The 15,350-nt window shown below is 38.8% G+C and overlaps 1 protein-coding gene across 2 annotated transcripts in view; it reads left to right on the top strand.

Moving 5' to 3' along the window:
• Window positions 1–15,350, top strand: part of OPRM1 (opioid receptor mu 1) — a gene marked incomplete at both ends in the record, with an annotated part of 169,552 nt that overhangs the window by 47,790 nt on the left and 106,412 nt on the right. Inside the window, one exon of one of the 2 annotated variants that reach the window (XM_082633365.1) lies at window positions 5,887–5,925. The exons of the other annotated variant lie outside the window; for it this stretch is intronic. Within the exon in view, the coding sequence (XP_082489491.1) occupies window positions 5,887–5,925 (39 nt within the window). Of the gene's footprint in view, window positions 1–5,886; window positions 5,926–15,350 lie in introns of those variants that run through there. 2 annotated transcript variants of the gene reach the window in all.

Raw genomic sequence — 15,350 nt, 5'->3', positions numbered from 1 at the left:
GAACTCAAGTGTTAAGATTTGATGTTTAGGGAATCAAAACAAATGACTCTTTCATAAGTTTTTTAGTTTTTACAAGTTCTACTGAGTTCCTATAGAAAGTGCTAAGATGTGGTCCATTAAAAAATAGCTTTTAGACAAATGTTCAGAAATGTTGCATATCTTATTTTGGTCATGGGGACTGATACTTGGATCAGCATTTTAAAGGCTTTGAAAAGCCCTATTATATTTGTGTGTGTGTGTGTGTGTGTGTGTGTGTGTGTGCTGCAGTTAGTCCTGTATATATACTTGCATCTAGTCCTTTAAGCTAAAGTCCTCAAATTTATCTGAGCACAGTTTCAGTTTTTCAAGAGACACGTTGTAACATCTCACAGAATCGTTTCCTCTAAGTATTTCAAAAAGCCCACTGTAGATCCCAGTTATGGACAAATCTGTTCCAAATCCAATATTTTACTAGAATAAATGACAATGTCCCATTATTTCAGGCATTAACCAGACTTCTAAAATTTGATTATCAATCTCTTATTCTCACTCATTCAAAATATATGGTCTAAATACAAACAAGATATTGAAACTTCATATCTCTGAAAATAGAACAGGTTGTGTTTTGTTTGGGTTTTCATCTTTGTTTTGCTTTGTTTTGAAGCCTGTCACTTTCTGGTTACAATCCTAAAGGAGAAAATCTTTTAAAAGTGATCTATAGTCAACTGTGAGAAGCATGCCAAAGGTTAAATAATTACAATCTTTCTTGTGAAAGAATGCAAGATAGAAGCCAAGCCACCTGGGTTCTGGTGCCAGGCTGCTGATAACCAGCTGTGTGGACTTGGCATCCCATGCTAATGGCTGCCAAGGGGATCTCTTCATAAGCAGGACTTTCCCAGCTTCTGTCGATGGCCAGTGAATTAGGGCTCATTTCTGGGCTTGATTAATTACCCTTATTCAGAGTCTGGGGGCTAGCTTCTTGCAGTGAACAACAAAAGTAACCACCAAAGCTTCCTTTTGTGAAAGAATGTATTATATTGAACAAAAAATCCATATTAAAAGCAGAAGGAAGCATATGGCATATTGAGTCTGGATCCTTTGAACGACCAGATTATTCCACCTCTCCTTGAATTCTCCTTCACTGAAGTGTGACCCCTTGTTATACTCTATATCCCAATACGTTTGATTCTGGCAATCGAACCTGGAAGAAGGGATGAGTTCTCCATTATTTAGGTAAATGGAGATCTTTACCTATGAGTCATCCACTCCCAAAGTTTTTTTGTGTGGCTCTGTTATTATGGCTTCTGTAATGAATGGGATTTTGAAGTCTATTACTGGCTGAAACACTAATCAGCTTCAGAAGTACCCAAGTCTGGTACTGGCTTCAACTGTAACTTTGGATGACATCACAAATAGGACAGAGAAAATGGAAGTGGAAGAGAGTGCTGCAAAGAGCAAAAATAAAAATATTAAATGGGCTTTTCTCAACCGATACTCTTGGGCCTGTCACTTCCCCTCTCAAGACCTCTATTTCCTCCCATAGATTAATGAAATGGGAAAAGGCAATCTTTTAAACTCCTTCCAGGGATAGTAAGCACATGTCAATCATTGTATGGATAGAGATTAAAAGTGCTTTAAATAAGCTTCAGTTTGAACCTAAAAACTTTTCAAAACTTTATTTTTCAAAATAGGCTAAAAAATAGCCCAAGGGGATTTACTAGTGGACTTTCTGGGAAAAATAACAGTTTAAGAAGCTCTTGAAAAAAATTGGAAAGCTGATGGTAGATGAAAATATTTTATCTATGTCAAATGTTAAATTTACTGAATCTATAATTGTACTGTGGTACTGTCAGGAAAGAAGCCCAGTCTTAGAAAATGGCAGGGAGTAGCAAGTTTCCAAAAGAGTTATCTCACCAACTGAGCAGTTCAGCTTGTTAGGACTCTCTTGGTGCCAAAAATAGACAATATGACCCAGTGGTTCCGAGAAAACAGTTTACTACTCACAGCAGAGCAAACAGTAGGAGCATCAACACAGGAGTGCTGGTTCCCTTGCCCCCATGTCCCATGGAGTAACACAATAGACCCTGATTGTCACTATGCACACAGTTGATTGCACCACAAATGACAAGCCCAGAGCTAGCGCTTCACCACCTTTTGTAGCAAGCAGTAAACAAAGCAATCTTCCTCCTGTAAGAGCAAGGAATTGCAAATTGGTCCTACTGTGGTCCTTATGTGGTTTGGCAGTAAAGGGTCTTACTTGACTATGTGGCTATAGAAAGTACTTGGAGTCAGAAGATAGTAAGGCTTTGCAGCTCAGCTCAGTCAGCAAGAAGGTACAGGGATGCCTGATGAACTGCCTCTCACGGTAATGCACCTGTCAGCTCCACTTATTCTTGGCTGAGTTCAATTTTCATAGGATTATGCCACCCCATCAGCAATTTGGATTAGACATACTGATAGAGGCTAGGACCGAATCTTTAAAGATTAGGGTTATTGTCCATAGAATCCCTATCAACAGGATCAGGTCAATCTGCACTTTTGACCTCAGCCATGTGCTCCCAGATCACAGACTGAATAGATTAAGTCCCAGAGAGGGCTAACAGGTCTTACTGCAGATAATCACGTAGCTTCTTTCTCATGATGTGCACGGATTGCACCACAATATTGTAATTGATAGTATGAATGTAAACACAACAGGAGTGGTTGGCAACCATACTTATCAGAATGTAGTCAAAGGCCAATCAGTGACTCATTTACAGTCAGGGAGTTTAGCCTGACCTGTTGATTTCCTATGGCATATTCCACCTCATTGGCTATGGTAGCTAAAGTCGAGGATGAGTGCCTGGTCTATCTCTAGAAAGTGGACTCTGATGCCAGGGAACAATACTCACACTACTGTATGACACAAGGATTCATGTATCCTTTGGGTAGCACAGTCTTCTTTATTTCAGGGCCTAACGAAAGGAATGGGATCCAAGGAGTGGTGTCATTGCCAATAATTGCAGGGGGTCAAAGAGGCACTAAGCCTCCCATCCCCATGCCTAATAGAGAGATATCCTGTGGCCCTCTCTCTCCCATGTAACAAACATATAACTGAAGGGGACAGGTTATTCCAATTCTAGAGTTGTTGCTAAACTTGATTTGGATCACAATTACATTGATTTGGATAATCCATAGGAGCAGGGTCACCAAATAGTTGTGGCCTTGATAGCCACATATGGCATGACCCAAGGGCACTCAGGTATCAGGAGAAGCTTAGGAATTGGTATGAGCTTAAATGAAACAAGATTGCCTCTATCTGTGTGTGTTTGTACATGTACAAGGTTTTCACATTTAGGAGCTGCATTAGGCATAACTGAAGACCAGCCAAACCCACATGAGTTTCTCTGACTTCACAGCACATATACCAGGGTGATAAACCCTGCAGTAGGTCAGTTTGGCAATCAGAGCTGTTTTGTGTCCAGTGGACCATGTGATTGCTTTGCCAGTCTGCAGGGCTGGAATCTGAAGACAAAGAGAGCATTAATCCTTCCCCCCTCCCAGCAACTTCAAAGCCTAAGATATTCCTGCCGCAGCTGAAGTGGGGAATGGTGCCAGGAAGGCTCCTAGGGATACCCCTCCTCTTACAGAAATCTGTGGTTCAAAAAGCTCCAGGGCTGGGCTGCTCTTGCAGTGCCTCCAGTGTTGCATGCTGCTTGGGTCCTCAGCAAAATTTGACAGATTATCTGATGAACTTGCAGACAACTAAATGCATACATAGACAAGGCACACATCGTCTCCAATAGCTAGACAGTGAAATGAAGTGCTGAGCTATGTTTCTGGTAATGGGGAGTCATAGTGCAAAGAATATTTTCTTTATTGCCTCTGGAATCCACTTCTGAGTCATGGGCCACCCAAGATTTTGACAGCCGAGGTGCTTCATTCACCCTCTAAGAGCATAACCTTCCTCACTCCTTCATCAGTTCTGGGTCTAACAGTTGCTCTGTCTGTAGACCGAAATGCCCCTGGGCTTGCTTCCTTTCCCCCTCACTAACGATCTATAAGTTGGTGTTCACTGTAGGGACATATTGACCTCTGAATGTTCCTGGTTGTGGCTTAAGACTGAATGCATTTGTGCTTTCCTCCATGGCGGAGACTAGAGTGCTCTCCTAGTCCCCTAGTCCACAGGAGAGCAAGCAGCAATCATGGCACCCCTTGGGAAGTTGCTTAGATGTTTTCCCTCACCACTCAGCCTCCATCCATCAATTCAACTCATGTTTATCAACAGGTAGGACAGGGTGGACCATTCACTCCCTGTCTCTTCACCACATGGGCCAGAACATTTGCCACTAGCTCCCAAGGAGTTTCTTCACCTCCTCAAATCTCATCCATGAGCCCTTGTCTTTTCTCTTTCAAAAAGTCATCATCTATCTTGACACACTGCTTGTTGTACAGTTTGGGAAGAATCTCATCCTCTTAGAAGATGACAAGAAGTAACAAGACTCCAAAGGAGATGACTGAGTAAGCAAACAGATTGTCTCGCCACAAGTCCATAGGAGCCCAAAGTAGATAAAAATACTTAGGTTATTATAGCACAGTGAACTGTAGAAACTTTAGCTTGGTAGATTCTCCCTGCTCCCAAGTCCCATGGGGTGATGCAATGGGACCAGATGGTGGCTGCACACACAATGGGTTGAGGAACCCATAGCTAAAATCTCAGTCCCTTTGGCAGAAAGCAATAAACCAACCTCCCAGGAGTAAGCAGTCCACAGTGATCAATGCTGTGGTCACCTTGACCTACTTAATCGCCTAAGTTACCACGGTAGGAACTGTTCAGGGTCAGAGACGGGTTAGCCTTACAGTTTGGTACAGTCAGCAAGGATGAGCAGGGGCATCCAGGGCTCATACTGCCTCTTCCACAGTGATCACATAGTGATCGCTCCATTCCTTATTCTTAGGAAATGTATAGTGAAATATTGAGGGATCAATTTAGCATCAAATGGTTCAATAAGATAATGTGTGTGTGTGTGTGTGTGTGTGTGTCTTTGTGTCTGTTTGGAAGGAGAAAAAAAAGAAGAGAAAGCAAATGGTATAGTGAAAGGGGTACAATCTTAACAGTAGGTGAATCTGGGTAAAGGGTACACACATGTTCTTTGTACCATTCTAATTCTTACACTTTTCCTGAAGTTTGAAAGTTACCAAAATAAAGTTAAAGGAAAACAATTCTCATGCCTTTACACTTACTATACAAACACCTCCTTTTTTCTCAACAAAAATGTTAACAACCAGGACACAGCAATTATCTGTTAATTATAAAACTTGTTTCATGTCCATAATCCTCCTCCCTTAATTGAAAATATCAAACCATAATTTTGTGTATGAACAAATGTCCCATTTTTGCTCAACAGATACACTAGCTTTACAGTGGAGGTGGGGATGGGGAAATCTCTGAACTTCAAATCAGTTGCTTCAGAAAAAAGAATCCACTGATTTGGAGAATTGGGTGAAATATAAAATTTCTTTACCTAGAAATAAAGAACGTAAACAGTACTACAAAAAGAGGTGTTGCTTTTCTTTTGAAAGTTTGGTCAAATCATGAATAATTTGAAGACAAGGAGGGAAGAGAGTCAAGGACAAAGGGAAACAGAGTTTGGGTTAAAATATATTTTTCCAAGAACCCATCAATAACATCTCTTTCATGACTGGTGTATAGTTCCTATTCATTAGTGTGTACAAATTCAGTAGCATATTCATAATGACCCAGGAGATTAATTAACGTCTTGATATTTAGGAAAAACTCTGAGAGTTGCAGGCGAAAGTATACATGAAGTTTCTCAATATAATTCTGACACATAGAAGATGCCCAATAATTGTGCACTGCAACCCTCTCTGAAACATTCACTGTCTTTGCTCTTTCTCATCTTTCAGCTAGAAAACCTGGAAGCAGAAACCGCTCCACTACCCTAACTGGGTCTCATGCCATTCAGACCCTCACTGAGCTTAGAAGCCACCATCTATGTGGAAGCAGGTCACTGCAAGAATGTTGGAAAGCTCTGGTTTCCTAGGAAAGTGCCTGCTCTGAGTCATCAAAACTCCTTCCTCTCTGGCCACTCCATTCTGCACATGAGAGGGACAACCAAACCAAGTCAAGCACTAGGAAGGAAAGAACCAAAGCACACTGAGTTTGCTCGTGTACATAATCACAAGGAAGATGCCCAAAGGGACCGAAACATGCTGTGGTATGTGCATTGAGGTTACCATCGAAGATGGCCCTTCTGCATGTAATATTGTTTTCAAGCAAACATTTAGTCTCATCAAAGAAAAACCATTAATTATTAAATTCACTGTAGTAACATGTAAAGTAAATGCTACCTCTGATCAAAGCAACTGAGGTGGAATTCCAAAACTTTCCAGTCTTCTGTAAGAGAATACTTTGCTCTATTTTGACCTTTAATGTTAACCTTAAAATTATCTTCAGTTAAGACATAACTTCCATCTTCATGTCTTGTTTTGTATTTTTTTAAAAAATAACATCTCTTAGCTAGCTCCATTATTGCAAGGGAAGAAATTAACATGAAAGGTCATCTGAAACGCAGTAACGTGTCGGCTGCAGAAAGGTTGTTCTTGTGCACTGTGAGTCCTTCCTGAGAGTCATAATGGGAGATTTTCCACTCTTAGGCTTTCAGTGGTTTGCTCCCCAGTTTTACCTGTGCAGTTTCTTTGCTCCCATCCAAGTGTTCGAAAAGGTAATATTGGGTCGATGAGCTCATCACTTCACTTTATCCCTGCAGGAAGTCAAGCACTAAAGTGTACTCTTTATTTCTCAATAATTTCTCCTTACTACATGCTCCCTTTACATCGTATTTTCTTTTTTTAAAACTCTGCTCAGAATACTTATGCCTTTTGAATCAGCAAGATAAAATGACAGATGTTTTTTGTTGATTTTCAGAACAGTTTAAACTTTTTTTAAAAATATGGATCCAGTCAGCTTAATCTCAAAGTAGAAAGATTCAAATGACCGTGGAGAAAAACGGGTGATGTACTTTTCACTCCTCTGTAGTTACCTGGACATGAAATGTTAACAATGACCCAAGAATATTTTCCTGAATATTATGTTTCTATAATGTCATCACCAATACGTTGGTCTTTTTGATCTTTGCTAAATGTCAAGGTTTCCTTTGTAAAATGTCAGTCTTCTAAGTAGTTTCTCTAAGACAATTCATCTCTTTGGTTTTCTGTGGCATGAAATACAGTAGAGATTTGGCAATCACCCATTTTATTTGACCTATATAGACAATCAAATTAGATGGCCCATGCCCTAAAGCTCTCCACTTAGAACTTTTGTCTGCATTGATTAAATGAATCAAGTACACTGTAGTTTTCTTTGAAGACACAGTAGAAAACAGGGTGCCAGCTTCCCTTATAAGAATATTCCTGAATCTACAATCTGCCAGTAGTCTCAACCTTACAATCTGCGTTCATTCTTCAATCTAACAAGGCACAAATATGCACCAGATAAACAAAGACAATGTTTCAGGGAGACAGCTGTCATGGATTGGAATAAATGAATTTATTGTCTCAGATCCTATAGGTTGTAGTTATGTGGATCCAACCTACATCTCTGTTGGATGAGAAAAAAACACAGAACAAAGGATAAGTGTTTTAGTGTTTCCTTCTGATGAAGTCTTATATTTGCCTCTAACAATCACCATTTCTCAAATATAATGTCCCAGAATGGATATGCATTATTTTTAAATTTTTTACATTTCCTGATCAAAATAATTAAAACCAGGACTGTGAAAAGATTTAGAAAGTCAAATAAATGCATTTGTTTATATACATTATATACATATATACATTATATACATATATACACTACTATAGCTTCCACAAGTAAAAGGGGTGATTCAAACAAAACACAATAAAAGGAGAATGAAATATTTGTATATAAGTCACTGGGGAGGAAAGTTCTTATTTTTAATGGGCCATAATAACATGAGTTTTCTCAAGGGATTACATAGTACAGCTTTCTGCTCATAAGGCTGTTTCTCAATAATCATTATTTCTGCCTAATGACCAGCTCTTAGTTAAGACATTCTAAAGTGAATAATACAGTAGTGTGTTTTTTATATTTTTCATTCAAAATCATTTTTTTATTTTCATGGAAACATTTCTCCTGTTCTTTTTTTAAAATTTTTATTGGCATATAGTTGATTTATAATGTGTTAGTTTCAGGTGTACAGCAAAGTGAATCAGTTGTACATATAACTACTCCTTTTTATCATAAATTTGCTAGAACTACATTGCAATTCCGTGGCAAATAGAGAAGTAACAGCCCGGACTCAGTTGGATGAGCTAAAGCTTCTTATGAAATCAAGATTAAGAAAATGTAATATTCTGCCTTGTTCTTTGTTCTTTTATTCTTTTATTTCACCCTTGTCCTTATGCATGGAATTTCTTCCTCATTTGGCATTTCAGTAATGACGACTCTAGAAACAAAATGGAAGTTTTGCTTCTTCACCTGATTTCTTGCTGGGGAAGTTCTCATCTCTAGTATATAGTGGCCTTTCCTCTTTGGTCTCTACCTTCACTGTTATTTTGCTCCAGCATCTTTCTCTCCCTAGAGGGAGGTGAGACTCAGCTGGAGCAAAAGTGAGCCACCAGGACTTTACTGACAATACCCCTACTCAGGGGAGGGGATCCTCGGAAGAGGATTTGATCACACGTTTGTTTTAAACTTTTGCTGTAATATTCTGGATCCACCCTAACAATATGATGATGTCAAATAAAAGAGTTTAGTGGAGAAGCTAAAAGGTTGAGCTTCAATGTCATCAAGATCCATGTCTGAAAACATATTGTGACATTTTTTGGCTTTGTGGCTTTCAGCAACGTATTTCAGCTCTTTTACCTTCAGCCTTCTCTTAAATGTAGGGCCTATGGTAGCACCCTTATGGGGTTATGGTCAGGATCAAGTGAGGTAATGTATATAAAAATCTAGACCTACCATGTAGCAAATGCTCCCTATGTGGAGTGAAAACTGTAAATGAAAACTATCCATGTTAAAAAAAAAGAGAGAGAGAGAGAGAAACTTGGTGAAGTCATTGGGAATCACCTCTAATCACCTTTGGCACAAAACCCTGAGAGGGACCTCTTTTAAGAAAACAGGAAACACCTCAAGCAGAATTTCCTGTGATAGAATAGCATCCCAACTGTGCCATCAGAAGAACAAGACTCTTAATTTGGCCACTTGAAATACTTCTCAACATTGAAATAGACAGTTGGCAGTTTTAAAATAAAGTCATCGAAAAAACAGCTTTGAGTTGGTAAGAGAATATTCATTTCCTTAGATAATATGACATGTTTTGCTAAAACTGATATCCATTCACTTGCAAATTTCATTATTGAAAAAGCACACTTAGCTTATTTAATATTACCCCCCAAAAAGATGCTAATAAAGTTCTATTTTCAGCGTTATCACAGCGGGCCCTTTATGTCTCAAGATACAGGCAAAAGTTGAAATTCAGAAGCACAGATTCAAAACCTAGTAGAGAAATGTAAATAAGGTGCAAAGAAAGTACCTCTGAAAAGATTCTCTCTGACCACATTTATTATAAAGACCCCAAGGCTTTCAAAGTCCTTACTTAAGTCAGGTATACTTTTTTGTTGAATTTTATTTTATTTATTTTTTTATGCAGCAGGTTCTTATCAGTCATCAATTTTATACACATCAGTGTACACATGTAAATACCAATCGCCCAATTCATCTCACCACCACCCCCACCCCCGGCCGCTTCCCCCACTTGGTGTCCATACGTTTGTTCTCTACATCTGTGTCTCAATTTCTGCCCTGCAAACCGGTTCATCTGTACCATTTTTCTAGGTTCCACATATATACGTTAATATACGATGTTTTTTTTTTCTGACTTACTTCACTCAGTATGACAGTCTCTAGATCCATCCACATCTCAACAAATGACCCAATTTCGTTCTTTTTTATGTCTGAGTAATATTCCATTGTATATATGTACCACATCTTCTTGATCCATTCATCTGTCGATGGGCATTTAGGTTGCTTCCATGATCTGGCTATTGTGAATAGTGCTGCGGTGAACATTGGGGTGCATGTGTCTTTTTGAATTATGGTTTTCTCTGGGTACATGCCCAGTAGTGGGATTGCTGGATCATACGGTAATTCTATTTTTGGTTTTTTAAGGAACCTCCCTACTGTTCTCCATAGTGGCTGTATCAATTTACATTCTCACCAACAGTGCAAGAGGGTTCCCTTTTCTCCACACCCACTCCAGCATTTGTTGTTTGTAGATTTTTCTGATGATGCCCATTCTAACTGGTGTGAGATGATACCTCATTGCAGTTTTGATTTACATTTCTCTAATAATTAGTGATGTTGAGCAGCTTTTCATGTGCTTCTTGGCCATCTGTATGTCTTCTTTGGAGAAATATCTATTTAGGTCTTCTGCCCATTTTTTGATTGTGTTGTTTGTTTTTTTAATATTGAGCTGCATGAGCTGTTTATATATTTTGGAGATTAATCCTTTGTTCGTTGATTCGTTTACAAATATTTTCTCCCATTCTGAGGGTTGCCTTTTCGTCTTGTTTATGGTTTCCTTTGCTGTGCAAAAGCTTTGAAGTTCATTAGGTCCCTTTTTTTATTTTTGTTTTTATTTCCATTACTCAAGGTGGTGAATCAAAAAAGATTTATGTCAAAGACTGTTCTTCCTATGTTTTCCTCTAAGAGTTTTATAGTGTCCAGTCTTACATTTAGGTCTGTAATCCATTTTGAATTTATTTTTGTGTATGGTGTTAGGGAGTGTTCTAATTTCATTCTTTTACATGTAGCTGTCCAGTTTCCCAGCACCACTTATTGAAGAGGCTGTCTTTCCTCCATCCTATATCCTTGCCTCCTTTGTCATAGATTAGTTGACCATAGGTGGGTGTGTTTATCTCTGGGCTTTCTATCCTGTTCCATTGATCTATATTTCTGTTTTTGTGCCAGTACTATATTGTCTTGATTACTGTAGCTTTGTAGTATAGTCTGATGTCAGGGAGTCTAATTCCTCTAGCTCCATTTTTTTCCCTCAAGACTGCTTTGGCTATTTGGGGTCTTTTGTGTTTCCATACAAATTTTAAGATTTTTTGTTCTAGTTCCATAAAAATGCATTGGTAATTTGGTAGGGATTGCATTGAATCTGTAGATTGCTTTGGGTAGTATAGTCATTTTCACAATATTGATTCTTCCAATCCAAGAACACGGTATATCTCTCCATCTGTTTGTATCATCTTTAATTTCTTTCATCAGTGTCTTATAGTTTTCTGCATATAGGTCTTTTGTCTCCCTAGGTAGGTTTATTCCTAGGTATTTTATTCTTTTTGTTGCAATGGTAAATGGGAGTGTTTCCTTAATTTCTCTTTCAGATTTTTCATCATCAGTGTATAGGAATGCAAGAGATTTCTGTGCATTAATTTTGTATCCTGCAACTTTACTAAATTCATTGATTAGCTCTAGTAGTTTTCTGGTGGCATCTTTAGGATTCTCTATGTATAGTATCATGTCATCTGCAAACAGTGAGAGTTTTATTTCTTCTTTTCCAATTTGTATTCCTTTTTCTTCTCTGATTGCTATGGCTAAGACTTCCAAAACTATGTTGAATAGTAGTGGTGAGAGTGAACATCCTTGTCTTGTTCCTGATCTTAGAGGAAATGCTTTCAGTTTTTCACCATTGAGAATGATGTTTGCTGTGGGTTTGATGTATATGGCCTTTATTATGTAAGTCAAGTATATTTATATCAAGTATATTTATATGTTCAAAAGTCAAAATAAGATCCTCTTGATAAAGCTTGGACTAAATGTTTCATTCAAAATGCATGGAAATGATAAGATGTCTGCTGCATCTCATTTAATACAATCAGTTTATACAGACCTATTCTCTGTATACTGGCACTTATCAAGATGAGGTGGCCCACAGGTGACTTTTCCAGGTTCAGCCATGAATACTGCAGGAGGTGATATTATTCCTTGGGGTTTTCCAAGTTCTACAGTATTCTAGCCAGAGCAGACTTAGGATAGGACATGGTAGCCTCGGCTTCTTGGCTTCTTTACTGACCACATATGTCTCTGCTATGGCTGTGCAACTGCAGAAGTTGGTCATAATCAAAAACACTATCCTCTTCATAGGCTATCCACCAACAGGAAATGAGTGTCTTTAGGAATCCTTACTGCCATTATAGAAGCAACAAAATTCTTGCCTAGATTCTCAACATAATTCTTTTTTCAAGAGCCATATTGCTTGGGTTAGGCAGGGGATGGGAACAAGCATGAATCTTCATCAATGTCTTGGCTTAACCACTGTATTTTTCCCTGGTGTGAGATGCTTCAGGATTCATAGTCACAGAACACGACATCCAGATTATACTTAAAACCACTGTCGTTAGTTGCAGGAAAACAAGCTCAGGGCTCCCACTGATTCTGCATTATGGTGAGTTGTATAATTATTTCATTATATATTACAATGTAATATTAATAGAAATAAAGTGCACAATAAATGTAATGCACTTGAATCATCCTGAAACCATCCCTTCCCCCCCCCCCCAGTCCGTGGAAAAACTGTCTTCCACGAAACTGGTCCTTTGTGCCAAAAAGTTGGGGACCGCTGCTGTAGAATCTATCAGACCAGAAGCAAGACCTACTGAAACCACATCCGAGTGCAGGCAGCTACACTAGATAGTTTTACAGCTCTGTGTTTCTGGAAAACCTCTGCATTTGTGACAGTACCACAAACAGCCCTATGTTAGTGTAAAAATTTCCCAGTGTTAATCATAGCAGCTCCCAATATTTCAATGGAAGCATAAATATGTTTACATTTTTCAGATAGTATGTCTTCTTCAGTTTTGGCTTTGAAAGAATGGTTCTTGACACATGAGTTACAAGTATATGTCTTATGAAAGGAGATACAGTTTTCACAGTAACTAAATTTGCCTCTGTCGGTACATCTCAATGATTGCACTTCTAATGATTTGCTGTCACTCAAATCTACCTCATGAATCAAACATGCTTTGCTTTTCACCCCACAGTCATGTGCATGAAGTCTAGATCAGTGCAATCAAAAAAGGGAGTGGCTATTACTTATGTTTGAACGAATAGTATCCCATTCTTAGCAAGTCTTTATAGACTTACATTGTCTATAAAGGAAAATGCATATTTGTTTAATGGTTTCAGAGAAGGAACACAGGGGTCCTTTTGGAGACAGTGAGGAAAATTCACCTTAGTATTGTTACATGCCCTGTAATAAGAATGTTTAGCAACAAAAAATCTCCTGGGAAAAGGTGGTTTTAAACATTACCTGCAAGTTCCTTCTTCTTACCTTGCAATTTGATTTTTAAAAGAACCTAAATCTTGAGAACAGGCTATCATATTTGCTGTCAAATCTCTTTAAAAAAATTTTTGTTGTTTTACTTAAAATACATAAATGTCTATTTAATTAGCATTACCCACTAATGTTAGTAATTTTTCAATGAATCAACAGGATTATGAAACACCAAATGGAAATGAGAGGAGAAGTAGTCCAAGCTGAGGGAGATATAAGAAGGGGATAAGAGAGAATAAAGGAGACAACTCTTTTCCTAAGAGTCTGGGTGAAACTGAGCATACTCACCTACATTGGACAACATGACTGAGCTTCATACATTTAACACAGTAAAAAGGTTTTAATTAATGAATATCAGAGAAAAGGGAGAGGAGATTACATTTGTGTGACCTGATTTCACCATCCTCAGTGGAGGACAAAGCAGATAAGTCTCTGGGGAGAACAGCAATTATTTTTTTCCCATTTCGAGGAGGGCAGAATTATTCCAACCCTATGTGATATTTGCAAAATCCATGTCTCCTAGGCGCTCCTTTCTCCGGTTCCCTCAGAGATGGAGGGAAGCTCCTAGATGGAGCTTTTGGGTTGCAGAGATACTTTGCATATTCCATATCTGGTTGTGTCCATAATGTCACCACCACACACTGCCATGACACCCAAACAACCAAGCCTAGAGATCGTGGCTTTTCTGGGCTGCAAGAAAAGCCTGGGTAGATTTGGCTTCCAGTTCTGATTAGGAAAGCCTAGTTACAAGCAGAAGGTCTTCATTAAGACCTCAAAGGTTCTCCAATCACAGGTAAACCCATGGATCCCCCCAGTTTTTGAGTGACAGGTTAGAGTTCTTACTTTTTCCAAATAAGAAAATGTAATTTGCATGAAATTTCCATTATAGAACATAATACTGAAATGCACTATCAAATTCTATAGTTTTCCTGGCAGAGTAGTACATGTGACTTTTCTCTTGCTGTGATCAAGATATCATGCTCTGATGTCCTGACCACGCGCACATTATTGTCTAAGCTTTCTGACAACCAGAGACTTCCAAAAGAAAAGAGTTCCCATTTATAAAGTGAATTTGAATAAAATGGTCAGTTAGGTGTTTCAGAATGCCTGTTCCTCATTTGTTGACCCTTGGAGAATATTTTGTTAGTTGGCTGGTTAGCTAGATGGTTAGGGGGTTTTTGCTGCTGCTGTTCAAGATTTTTCAGGTCTCTCTGGAATGTTTGTCACCACACAGATACATACTCCTCTATTCTCTCTACTGAATGGATTTCCCTATGCAATGACCAGTGTAGGAGGTCAGCATCACTGGAATAAAGTGGAAAATTGAGACTACCTTTGCTGATGGCTTGACGTCATGGAGGAGCCACCTACATTCATTTCACCAAACGATGGCCCCCTCCTCTACATAATTTTGATTTTAGAACTAGTCAGAATTCAATCTCCAATATCCTGTCTAGCACAGGAAACCCATCTTCTGAATCTCTTCTGCAGCTCTGCAGGTGATTTCTATCGCCTGCTCGGGGCATCCCCAGGGGTTCATTCAGAAACAGAAAAATAAAAATGTCTTCCTGTTACTCTCTTTGGCTGTGAGACAATTTGTTCCCATCTGCCCCCAGGCTCACCTAGCACTCTGACTCAGCTGGAAGCAGCTACCGATCACTGCTGTATTAACTAATTTGCTTTATGGAAATTCATGGCCCTTATTTCTCAAGGGAATGGAAAAACCAATAGACCTCCTACCAGCTGGGTACTTTCCATGCAAGCTCCTGCATCTATACAAATTAAGTTCAAATAAATTATTTCCAGGATTTACAAATTCAATATTGCAAATAGTAGAACCTGGCAGATGTTCTCAGGATCCCCTTGCTACCTGTGAACTAATCACATAATTTCTACGTGGACTGGGGAAAAATAACAACAGTAAGAAAAACTGACCAATGATTTTGTTTGTTTGTTTGTTTCAATAAACTCCATCCATTTAGTAGCAGGGGGTGGAGGGGGGAGTAAACC

This window comes from Mesoplodon mirus, assembly GCF_964341445.2.
Source record: "Mesoplodon mirus genome assembly, chromosome: 10".
Classification (NCBI taxonomy): domain Eukaryota; kingdom Metazoa; phylum Chordata; class Mammalia; order Artiodactyla; family Ziphiidae; genus Mesoplodon; species Mesoplodon mirus.
This window is presented reverse-complemented; position numbering and strand designations above follow the sequence as displayed.